The following is a 12,967-nucleotide window of genomic DNA, read 5'->3' as shown; positions in this document are numbered from 1 at the left end:
TGACTGTGCCCTATATTATACTAACAAAACTTATTGTGTATACTGTACAATACTGTACCTGTTTCATCCATTATGTCATACGTATTTTTTGTACATTAGCATATTATACCATGCTATAGGTGGAGGAACACCTGGAAAGGTGGGGGTTAGAGTCTGCTTTGGAAAAAGGAGGAATGGAAGTCAGATGTAGTAAGACAGAATACGTGTATGAACAAGAGGGAGGGAAGTAGAACAGTGAGGTTACAGGGGTCAACCGTCCCGTGTGACGGAGACTGTGGAAAAGAGGTGAAGAAGCGAGTGCAAGCAGGTTGGAGTGGGTGGAGAAAAGTGTGTTGTGTGACAAGATTTTCAGCAAGAGTCAAAGGAAATATGTACAAGACAGTTGTGAGAGCAGCTCTGCTGTATGGGTTAGAGACTGTAGCAGTGAGGAAAAGACATGAGGCAGAGATGGAGATAGCAGAGATGAGGATGATGAGGTTTTCTTTAGGAGTGACGAGGATGGACAGGATTAGGAACGAGCACATCAGAGGGACGGCTCAGGTTGGCTGGTTTGGGGACAAGGACAGAAAGGCTGGAATGAGATGGTTTGGGCATGTACAGAGGAGAGAGATGGTTATATTGGTAGAAGGATGGTGGAGATGGAGCTGCAGGTAAGAGGTCAAGAGGACGGCCTAAGAGGAGATATATGGATGTGTTAAATGAGAACATGAAGGTAGTTGGTGTGAGAGTAGAGGATGCCGAGGATAGAGTTAGGTGGAAACTGATGATTCGCTGTGGCGACCCCTAATGGGAAAAGACGAAAGTAGAAGAAGAAGAAGGGGGGCACGGTGGCTTAGTGGTTAGCACGTTCGCCTCACACCTCCAGGGTCGGGGTTCGATTCCCGCCTCCGCCTTGTGTGTGTGGAGTTTGCATGTTCTCCCCGTGCCTCGGGGGTTTCCTCCGGGTACTCCGGTTTCCTCCCCCGGTCCAAAGACATGCATGGTAGGTTGATTGGCATCTCTGGAAAATTGTCCGTAGTGTGTGATTGTGTGAGTGAATGAGAGTGTGTGTGTGCCCTGCGATGGGTTGGCACTCCGTCCAGGGTGTATCCTGCCTTGATGCCCGATGACGCCTGAGATAGGCACAGGCTCCCCGTGACCCGGGGTAGTTCGGATAAGCGGTAGAAAATGAGTGAGTGAGTGAGTGAGAAGAAGAAGAAGATACTAAAATACCTATTTAATCTGTTAAACACTGCTATACTACACTATACCATAACTGCTTTTATGTCCTGTATCAACTTTGGAGCATGATGGAACAACAGTAAGTACACTCCTGCATTAGTCAGGCTGTGAATTTGGTGTAGACCTGAAAACATTACATTTTGACCAAAAAAACATGGTTGTGGGTTTGTTCCCAACCATTCCCTGACTTTCACCAAATACATCATTGATATAAGGTCAAGACCAATGCATCGGTCCAGGGCTGGAGATCTGAGTCTTTCCATTCCAATACATAATCAATATGCACAGTAATATACTGGGATGCTCTGGACAAATGTAAAAATTTGGTTCGTACCAGGTAAAGTTCAGGTTTGTACATAAAGTACACAATTCATCACTCATTTATATTTAGATATAAAATTCACATGATGGATGATGTGGTGGACTAAAATAAACGCACCGCTGTGTCATTTCCAATATATTATAATCTATTAAATATACAGGCTTAATCTGTGCATATTTAAACGCATCTGTTGCAAACTTTGAAAAAGCTTTGAAGGAGAATAAATCAAACATAAGGGCACACCTATGGCACTCTTTACCACTGTAATGTATGCTGTGAATTTGTTGTAGATCTGGGAACAATTTTTGCCCAAAAAAAAAAAAACATTTGCGTTTGTGCTTTTTGGGCTGAAAGATTCATCGTTCTATGATTTTCACCAAATGCAGCATGTTATTCAAAAAAAAATTATACCAGGCCTCTGCTATGCTATGTTGCTATATTACTGTTCATTTATTTAATTTATGTAACTGAGTTCGATTCCTGCCTCCGCCTTGTGTGTGTGGAGTTTGCATGTTCTCCCCGTGCCTCGGGGGTTTCCTCCGGGTACTCCGGTTTCCTCCCCCGGTCCAAAGACATGCATGGTAGGTTGATTGGCATCTCTGGAAAATTGTCCGTAGTGTGTGATTGTGTGAGTGAATGAGAGTGTGTGTGTGCCCTGCGATGGGTTGGCACTCCGTCCAGGGTGTATCCTGCCTTGATGCCCGATGACGCCTGAGATAGGCACAGGCTCCCCGTTACCCGGGGTAGTTCGGATAAGCGGTAGAAAATGAGTGAGTGAGTGAGTGAGAAGAAGAAGAAGATACTAAAATACCTATTTAATCTGTTAAACACTGCTATACTACACTATACCATAACTGCTTTTATGTCCTGTATCAACTTTGGAGCATGATGGAACAACAGTAAGTACACTGCTGCATTAGTCAGGCTGTGAATTTGGTGTAGACCTGAAAACATTACATTTTGACCAAAAAAACATGGTTGTGGGTTTGTTCCCAACCATTCCCTGACTTTCACCAAATACATCATTGATATAAGGTCAAGACCAATGCATCGGTCCAGGGCTGGAGATCTGAGTCTTTCCATTCCAATACATAATCAATATGCACAGTAATATACTGGGATGCTCTGGACAAATGTAAACATTTGGTTCGTACCAGGTAAAGTTCAGGTTTGTGCATAAAGTACACAATTCATCACTCATTTATATTTAGATATAAAATTCACATGATGGATGATGTGGTGGACTAAAATAAACGCACCGCTGTGTCATTTCCAATATATTATAATCTATTAAATATACAGGCTTAATCTGTGCATATTTAAACGCATCTGTTGCAAACTTTGAAAAAGCTTTGAAGGAGAATAAATCAAACATAAGGGCACACCTATGGCACTCTTTACCACTGTAATGTATGCTGTGAATTTGTTGTAGATCTGGGAACAATTTTTGACCAAAAAAAAAAAAAAGTTTGCGTTTGTGCTTTTTGGGCTGAAAGATTCATCGTTCTATGATTTTCACCAAATGCAGCATGTTATTCAAAAAAAAATTATACCAGGCCTCTGCTATGCTATGTTGCTATATTACTGTTCATTTATTTAATTTATGTAACTGAGTTCGATTCCCGCCTCCGCCTTGTGTGTGTGGAGTTTGCATGTTCTCCCCGTGCCTCGGGGGTTTCCTCCGGGCAAAGACATGCATGGTAGGTTGATTGGCATCTCTGGAAAATTGTCCGTAGTGTGTGATTGCGTGAGTGAATGAGAGTGTGTGTGTGTGCCCTGCGATGGGTTGGCACTCCGTCCAGGGTGTATCCTGCCTTGATGCCCGATGACACCTGAGATAGGCACAGGCTCCCCGTGACCTGAGGTAGTTCGGATAAACGGTAGAAGATGAATGAATGAATGAATGAATGAATGAATGAATGAGTAAGTTGAACATGAAGGGCCTTACACAAGGGCCCAGCAGCTGTAACGGTGTTCCTGGGATTTTAACTCACAACCTTCTAAACACTTAGCTACTAATTACGTACCACAAGGCTACATGATTTAATCCTGTTTTAAAGCCTATTATATGAGATGTGTCCAGTATTGTGTGAAAAAAATTAATGCTAAAAGCTGTTAAGGAACCCAAGCAGGTTATTTTTTGTTGAGGGAAAGTTTTGATAAAGCCTAATCCATTCTGCTGGGATTTGCAAGGTCAGAGCTGCTGGTATAGAAAATGAATCAACTCGTGAATGAATCCTTCATGAATCCTTCCGACCAATCAGAATCGAGAATGTAACATTGTAGTTGTATAATTAAAAAAAAAAAAAACAGATCAAGTCTTTGGCTTGTCCTTATAAGGTTATTTTTACCATATAAGGTCATTTATATCATATAAGGTCATTTATACCATATAAGGTCGTTTATACCATATAAGTTAAGTTTTTTTTTTTAATTATTATTATCCTGAGCATTCTAGTGTGCTGTTAATTGTCCGAGTGCTGTGTTGTGCTTGGGAGTCTTGCAGGTTTGGTCGGGTGTAACCAGGATATCAGTGGATCGTGATTCACACAGGTGGAAGATGGCAGTCTCACCTCCACCCACACGCGGAATGTGTGGAAGCTGATGAACAATATTTGTTGTGGATCCAGTTCTGTAAGTGTGTGTGTTTGGTTGGGGAGAGAATTAAAGTGGGAGGTGACAACCAGGAGCTCCTTCTGAGAGGTTAAGGACAGAGACGTGCGTTAGGATTAAAACCTGCTCCAGCTAAAAAAGAAGGACAGACACTTGTGGAATTTAGACACACTGGCTGCTGAGGTTCACGAAACATGGATATGCTTAATCAAGGTAAGCCGAGTTTAGCCGTTTCTACTCATTTAGACGACTGTCTTAGTATACGTGTTGAATTTATTCAAATATATCGCAGAAAAATCAGAAAAGTTTACAGGGTACAATTTTTATATACATTGCATTTTAAATACAACACTCGTGTTAATGAATTCATTTTAAATGGAATGTAAATGCGTGTTAATGAATTCACTTTAAATGCAATGTAAATGCGTGTTAATGAATTCACTTTAAATGCAATGTAAATGCGTGTTAATGAATTCACTTTAAATGTAATGTAAATGCGTGTTAATGAATTCACTTTAAATGTAATGTAAATGCGTGTTAATGAATTCACTTTAAATGCAATGTATATAAAAATTGTACCCTGGATATAAAATGAACAGGTTGTTACAGTCTATAACACACGTATCTGCATGTGACCTTCACGATTCAGTGCAAGAATAAAACTTTTGAGTATTTGATATGAGTCTGAAAATTTTCATTACATTTCATTGAAATAGAATTACATTTTTTATTCTATTATCTTCCAAACATTTCTGTCATAAGTTCTGTTTTGCTCGCTTATGTGCTTATGACAAACACATGAACAATGCTTTGTAGTTAAGGAAATGGATTCCATAGAAAAAGAGCAATGCGTAACGGGTCTGTGTGTCCGTGTCCACGCACGATTGTGTGTGTGTGTGTGTGTGTGTGTGTGTGTGTGTGTGTGTGTGTGGCACAACAATGCTGAATGCTGTTAAACAAGCTGGACTGGGGGTTTATTATGGGAGTGTGTGTCTTTGTGTAAGAATGCAGTTTTTGGATGCCTAAAAAAAGACACACACCCTGACCTCTCTCTCTCTCTCTCTCTCTCTCTCTCTCTCTCTCTCTCACACACACACACACACACACACACACACATTCATACACACTAGTGTTCACCCCACACAAGGAATTTGTCACTCAGTCAAAGAAAGAAATATGAAATGAATGGAATCTTCTTTCATCATTTCATCATGAATGAGACGATTACTGAAGCATGTAGAACAATGTTATAACTTCGAGGTTGGACGTTCTCACTTAGCAAGGTTACATCTGTTCTGTTGAATATTTTAGTACACTAAATTATCTGAACATTTTATATACAGCAATGCCGTTGTCCTGTTTATTCATTCATTCATTCATCTTCTACCGCTTAGCCGAACTACCTCGGGTCACGGGGAGCCTGTGCCTATCTCAGGCATCATCGGGCATCAAGGCAGGATACACCCTGGACGGAGTGCCAACCCATCGAGGGCACACACACTCTCATTCACTCACTTGGCACTCTGTCCAGGGTGTATCCTGCCTTGATGCCCGATGACGCCTGAGATAGGCACAGGCTCCCCGTGACCCGAGGTAGTTCGGATAAGCGGTAGAAGATGAATGAATGAATGAATGAAAAAGTACATAATAGTCAAAGACATACTTTTCAGCTTGTCTTTATAATAAAAGTGACAGTACAGACATGAACATATTTTTATACACGTCTGTTGCAATATTATTGTATACGTCTCATTTTTATAACTAAAGCCGTCGGGATTTAACTGGAATAATACCAAGTGGTGGTGAATTAAAAAGTGAAGGTTCTAGCGCAAAACTAATGAAGCCAAGCCTAGACACCAAATATGATATTCCGATCTTTTGACTAATCTAAGGATTGCTCAAGGATCCATGCGTGGGTGTCTGGTAGTGCAGGTATTTAGTTCAGAATCTTAACTGTTACTACTTTAAATATTTTTTTACTTCTGTCTCTCTGTTTCAGACTCATCTGGTAGCCACAGTAGCACTCCAGAGCTGCGCTTAATCCTGGTAGGTAACATTGGCTGTGGGAAAACACTAACAGCTGACACGCTGCTGAGTGACAGCTCGAGCATCAGCGCCCTCGTGCCATCACGGCTGAGCGAGGTTCGGCGTGGAAGGTGTGAGGGACGACACCTCAGAGTGGTCGAGACACCGCGCTGGTACTGGAGAGGTGAGAGCATTGATGTCAACGTGCAGAGAGAGACGGAGAAGGCTCTCAGCCTGGTGGCACCAGGGCCACATGCCTTCCTCATCCTGGTACCTGTGGGACAGTTCACCGAGATAGAGGGCCGAATTCCTGCTGAGTTGGAGCGTGTGTTTGGCAGAGGTGCACTGGAACACACCATGGTGCTGCTCACCTGCGGAGATTATCTGTCAGGACGAGACCATGACCGCTACATCAGGATGGGCGAGCCGGGGCTCAATGCCATGGTGAATGAGTGTGGAGGACGTTGGCATGTGATCAATAACCGCAGACCAGAGGACAGAGAGCAGGTCATATCATTGCTGGAGAAGGTGAGCTTTCTAGAAAAGCTTTTCTTTTTAATAAACCTAACCCATTTTATTCCAAAGCACTGCTGAATGATCGCTTAAAAGGTGTTGATTTGTGTTCAGTATCGATCAGTAACTCCAACTGTGTTCATTTTAATCCACTCGCTCTTATTTGTTATGTTTTCTATAGCAAAACTTTACACATAGGGATTTGCATGGCAGACTGTCCACATAGGTGTAACACAACATGTTTAATAATACATAGTCTCTTCTTATATATATAAATAAAAAAGAGGGAACAAATATTATTTAGCTACTATTCAGTAAGCGATAACAGAAATGAACTCATCTCTCAGACTCAATGCAACAACGAAAGGATAAATTATACAATGTTTTAGTCATTGTATAAGATATATAAAATGTTGGGTGCAGGGTGTGCTGTTCTAAAAACACCAAAACCTGCACATTAGCCACTGTGCTTTATTTGTTCTCACTCACTCACTCATTTTCTACCGCTTATCCGAACTACCCCGGGTCACGGGGAGCCTGTGCCTATCTCAGGCGTCATCGGGCATCAAGGCAGGATACACCCTGGACGGAGGGCCAACCCATCACAGGGCACACACACACACTCTCATTCACTCACGCAATCACACACTACGGACAATTTTCCAGAGATGCCAATCAACCTACCATCCATGTCTTTGGACCGGGGGAGGAAACCGGAGTACCCAGAGGAAACCCCCGAGGCACGGGGAGAACATGCAAACTCCACACACACAAGGTGGAGGCGGAAATCGAACCCCCAACCCTGGAGGTGTGAGGCGAAGGTGCTAACCACTAAGCCACTGTGCCCCCCTGCTTTATTTGTTACATGACAAAATATTTAAATATGCAGCTTTAATTTTCAGAACAGGGGAAGTGGTGGCTTAAGCCATTAAGGCTCTGTGTTGTGGATCAGATTTCAGGCCACAGCACTGCCAAGCTGCCACTATTGGGCCCTTGAGCAAGGCCCTTAACCCTCTCTGCTCCAGGGGTGCTGTATCATTGCTGACCCTGTGCTCTGACCCCAACCTCCAAAGTCGGGATATGTGAAGAAAGAATGTCATTGTGCTCTAATGTACTTAAAATGGACTTGTTTTCCGAATAGCATTCTGTTGAGTAAAATGTTGCTTTCATAGAACAGATTATTAGTAAAACCAAATGGAGAAACCAGATGGTGTAATTGGAGAGTATTTAAAACAGACCTACTTTACCATCCAATTACTCGCTAAACGAAGTTTGTGCATCTATTCTACTCTGTGAAACATTCATTAGACTGGTAAGCAGGTCCTCTTTGTTAGTAACGAATGGATTGTGTGCAACTCACATAAACGACTCTCTGTGCTAGATAGAGCAGATGACCCAGAGGGCCGGTGGCTGTTACCTGCCAAGCCCCATGCAAAGAGAGGTAGAGGATCGAGAGCTGGTGAGGAGGTACAGCCTGCGTGAAGAGGAGCTGGTAAACCCACATCACAGAACGCTGACCCAGACAACATGGAGCAAAGAGGAGACGTGGGACGAGTCCGGGAGGAGAGCAAAAATCAGAGTCAGAAGCATGGGGCCAGCGACAGGAAGGGTGATGTCACAGCAGCTGACCAATGGGCTTGACTCTCAGTTGTGCTACGACGACTCATCTGCAGGACTCAAACAGAAGCGTTCCAGTTTCAAACTGAGTAAAGGTGCCACATTTTACAGTTATTTTTTAGTCATAAACACTACATGTCATAAACAAGTTTTTTTTTAAAATTAAGATACCATGCTACCCAAATTTCATCCCCAAGCAACTGTAACACCGATATTCCTATCATATTTTACCTAGCATGCTTTACATGCTTTTCATACTTTATTATTTGGTCTCACCACCAGAGGGCGCCATTCTCAGTCAGATGACAGAGACAGAGCAACCAGGCAAAAACCAGAACAACCAGAACTTCATTAACACCAGTGAGTCACCCTGTACCACCTCTATTTCCTGTTAATGTAATCTGTGTTTTTAGTCATAGTTTCTGGTGAAAGTGTCTGTTAATATTTTGGTCATATTTAGTGTATCTTACACAGAACACACACATCATGTAAAACATGCAGAATGTGATGACATTTATGATGTCAGTAATTGTTTTTATTGTGTCTTGTGTACACTCACTACTCAGCCCCATTTTCGTGTGACATACAGTATGTCTACATTGTCGTGAAACTAATTTAAAGTAATCTAGTCTGATTCTTAGCCAGAAACTGGCATTTGCATGAAAGAACTTGTGTATAATGCAATTATATTTCTATATATATATATATATATATATATATATATATATATATATATATATATATATATATATTATATATTTGTAAATTTCTCTCTTTCTTTTTTAGTCCATTACCAATTCAGCACCATGGGTGACACCACCTCTGCTGCATCTTCCATCCCATCACCCACAGTGTCTTACTCTCCCTCCTTCAGTACCTTCTCCTCATCTAATGTTACTTCTTCCTCAGCTCCTTTTGCACATTCCTCCTCCAACAACTTTTCCTCTTCTCCTTCTTTTTCCACTTCCCCGTCCACTAACATCCCTTCAACTGATTTTTTCCCTTCCTCCCCCACTAAAGTCTCCTCTTACTCATCCGCTACCCTTTCCTCTTCCCCCACCAATGCCTTGTCATCTTCCTCTTTCACTGACATCCCCTCTTCTCCCACTAATGTCTCCTATTCATCCTCCTCCACTGTCTCATCCTCTTCCAATGCATCAGTCTCTTCCTCATCCACTGGCATCACCTCTTCTGCCTCCTCCTCCTCCACTGCTTTATCCTCTCGCCCCACCATTACCCCCTCTTCCTTCTTCTCTAGCAATTCCTCAGATGAACTGAGACTTGTCCTGTTGGGTCGAAGTGGGTCTGGGAAGAGCACGGCAGGGAACACTATTTTGGGCCGTGACGAGTTTAAGCTGTGTAGAGACGATGCCACTGGTGCAACCACCCAGTTGTGTGTGAAAGGAACAGCTATGATTGGAAAAAAACAAGTCAGTATTCTCTGCTTCATATTACGTTTATAGCCTCATATTCTCATTTGCTTTGATAGCGTGGATGATTGGCTACCCAAGGACTAGGATAATCTATTAATGAGTATACTTTATGTGTTGCTTTCTCAGGTGACAGTTGTGGACACTCCAGACTGGTTCTGGCCCCCAGAGAAGCTGACAACCCATCTGTCCTCCTGTGTAGAACTGTGTGCCCCAGGCCCTCACGCCTTTCTACTGTGTGTTCCTGTAACCCTGCCTGGCCGCTCAAACTTACATGACCTGAGTTCCCTAAAGAATGCCTTTGGCTCCGATGCCATCCTGCGCCATACTTTGGTCATCTTTACGCACTCAGACAAGCTGAAGGACGCAAATGTGGAGGAATACATTGCAGCTAAGCGACCAGAGTTGCTAGAGTTGGTTGAGAAGTGTGATGACCACTACCATGTCCTGAAGCAAGGAAAGAATGGAGGGAACATAGAGGAGCTGTTGGAGAAGGTAGAGCAGGTTGTGAAGGAAAGTGGCGGAAGCCATTACAGCTACCAGGAACAGGGGGAGCTTGTCAGAGGAAGGTTGACACAGTTGAGGAGAGGCCAGGGGGTAGAGGACAACGTAGACCGAGCCAACTCAGGCACTCTACATTCTCTGAAGGAGGAAGAGGAAGTAGAGCAAGAAGAGAAAAATGCAAAACCAGTGAAATCTGTAGCCTGGTCGGTTGCAACTGTTATCGGCTCTGTCCTTCGATTTGTTGGGCAGAAGGTGGGCGAAGGTGCCAAGCAGGTGCCTAAGCCGGTGGCTGGAGGGGCAGTGCTAGGAGGTGCACTTGGGCTTTATGTTGGAGGACCTATAGGGGGTGCTGTTGGGGCTACAGCAGGATCTGCAGCCGCTGAATATGGAAGACGAAAGTACAATAAACCCAAAACAGACTAATGGATAGTAATGGACAAATACCTGCTGCAAATACCTGCTGCAGTAATGCGCATAGTCTGCAATCTTTAATTTAATGCCAAAGCTTTTGTTTATTAATAGGCATTAGCAAAATATTTGCCCAGGAGTATACATAGACTACTGTGATTTAAGTGGTCTGTTCAATTGATGTCTGACAAAGGCACAAGGAAGTTAAGAATCAGTAAAAACGTGTTGTTATTAGTCTGTTGAAGACTTTTTATCTTAGCTGGAGAGTTTAAGCTCACTATTAATATATTATCTATAAATAAAGGAATAGATTATTATAAAATGCTTGTGTAAAACCATTGTCTGCTATCCTAAAATGTTGGCCTGTAAACAACTTTTTAAGCGTGGCTCTTTTTGGCTGGATTGAAGTCTGTAGCCACATCTGCAGCTCTTTTTAAAAATAAAAGCTCTTTGGTGTCTTTTGTATAAGAAATTCTGATAATGGTTTCAGTGTTGAGGTAAGACTTCCAGAAACCACTTGTTGTATGAAATTAAATTTCTACATAAGAAACTTCAGATGTTCTTCCTCGTTTTGTGCTGGCAGATACGGAAAATTTGTCTAAATTTACTGAAACCGATTTTAATTTTGTTTTATGTAAAAAAAAAAAAAAAAAAAAGAAGAAGAGTTCCTCAATTTTTGAGCTGAGTTGCAGTTTTATCTTGATTCAGACTCTCGATTAATTGTGTAATCTTTTGCAGTAGTAGATTACGTTACAGTATTTGTTAAGATGAAAGACAATCGTAAGTGCAATAGCAATTTTTAACATTCTTATTATTAGTATTTCTAATTATGTTGATTATTTAGAAGGCTCATACGGGTAGGGTTGTTGATCGGAAGGTTGGGGGTTTAAGCCCCAGTAACACCAATTTGCCACCTTGAGCAAGGCTCTTTACCCCCCTTGCTCCAGGGGTGCTGCATCATGGCTTACTCTGTGCGCTGAGATATGCAAAGAAAGAATTTTACTGTGCTGTACATGTATATGAGACCAAATAAAGGCTTCTAATCAAGTTATGAGATAAATGGCATTATGGTGTTTATGGTGATATGCAAATAAAATTAATCAATACCACACAATGGATTTTATCATGCTAAATTGAGTTTAGGTTAAAATATGCCATCAAATGCCAGACTTAGTTTGGCTAGTAATAGTGGGGATTCAGGTGGATAAGGATCTGGGTTGTTGATTGGAGTATCAGGGTTTAAGCCCTAGCACTGCCAAGCTGCCCCTTTTGGGCACGTGCTACATCATGGCTGACCCTGTGCTCTGACCAAAACCACCAAAGTTAAGATATGCAAAGTAAGAATTGTACTGTGCTGTAATGTACACGTATATGTGACAATAAATTGGTAATAGGCTTCTTACCAATTTATGAGATAACTGGCCTGATGGTGTTTATGCTGATATCAGCATGAAGGCTTTGGTGAGAAAAATGGACACACTAAAGAACTAAAGCAGTTGATTTTACAGAGATGAAACAAGGGCTAAATCAAACTGGTATCAACAAGCAGTCAAATGGCACTGTGGGTAGTCTAGGAAACAGTTTAGGTTTAAACTTGGATGGCAAAAAAAAAAAAACCCACGCTAATTACAAAGATTTATGTTTTTCAAGATGGTGGTCATACTGGAAAATATTGTATGACTGTAGGGTCACTGTGGATGAGTTTAGAGATTTTAACCCTTACAATGTACCTTATTTACTGCTATGCTTTGTATTACACTGAAACAGTCCAAGTTCAATGGTCAGCTGATTTAAAACACTGAATATTAGAATGCCGAAAAAGCCCCTGAAGCTTCTTGGTTCATTTACAGTGTTTGGGATGCAAGGTATTAAACACAAACAGCTGACCCTTTGACCTTGTTTTCCAGCTCCGTTTGACTGTGTTTTTCCAGTGTAGTGATAGACATATATGTGTGTGTGTAGATCTTTGTGGCATGTGACCCTGGGCAGAGGAAGTGCTCCGTGTCATCAGGGATGTCGTAACTGCGGTAACCACAGCAGGACTGATGAAATGTAGCAGGTGGCCCAGCACTGTGCCAGCAAAGAGGGTGTGGTGCCCACAATGCTTTGCTCCAGAGCATGGAGGGCACCACCAGGGAAGTTTATCTCTGTGGTACAGACCACTCTGTCTGCCCCACTCTAGCCCCCCTATCAGAGTCTAGAGACGAAGGGGTACATGCTGTCCACATTTCTTACATAACGACTAAGCTTAAATGACAACATCCCATCTAAAACGATGCTCAGGATGAGAAACAAAGGCTGTGGCTCTTTTGCG

At 42.2% G+C, this 12,967-nt stretch overlaps 1 protein-coding gene across 1 annotated transcript; it reads left to right on the top strand.

Annotated features, from left to right (window-relative positions):
* Positions 1-4,249: 4,249 nt before the first annotated feature.
* On the top strand, positions 4,250-11,700 carry LOC132844882 (uncharacterized). Its single transcript, XM_060868747.1, has 6 exons — positions 4,250-4,369; positions 6,156-6,709; positions 8,076-8,406; positions 8,594-8,671; positions 9,098-9,741; positions 9,871-11,700. Exons 1-6 carry the CDS (start codon positions 4,351-4,353, stop codon positions 10,666-10,668), a joined length of 2,424 nt encoding a protein of 807 aa, XP_060724730.1. The 5' UTR covers positions 4,250-4,350; the 3' UTR covers positions 10,669-11,700.
* The last annotated feature ends 1,267 nt before the right edge of the window (positions 11,701-12,967 follow it).

Source organism: Tachysurus vachellii, chromosome 4, assembly GCF_030014155.1.
Source record: "Tachysurus vachellii isolate PV-2020 chromosome 4, HZAU_Pvac_v1, whole genome shotgun sequence".
Classification (NCBI taxonomy): Eukaryota; Metazoa; Chordata; class Actinopteri; order Siluriformes; family Bagridae; genus Tachysurus; species Tachysurus vachellii.
Note: the sequence above shows the minus strand (reverse complement) of the source record. Positions and strands in the feature narration are given on the sequence as shown.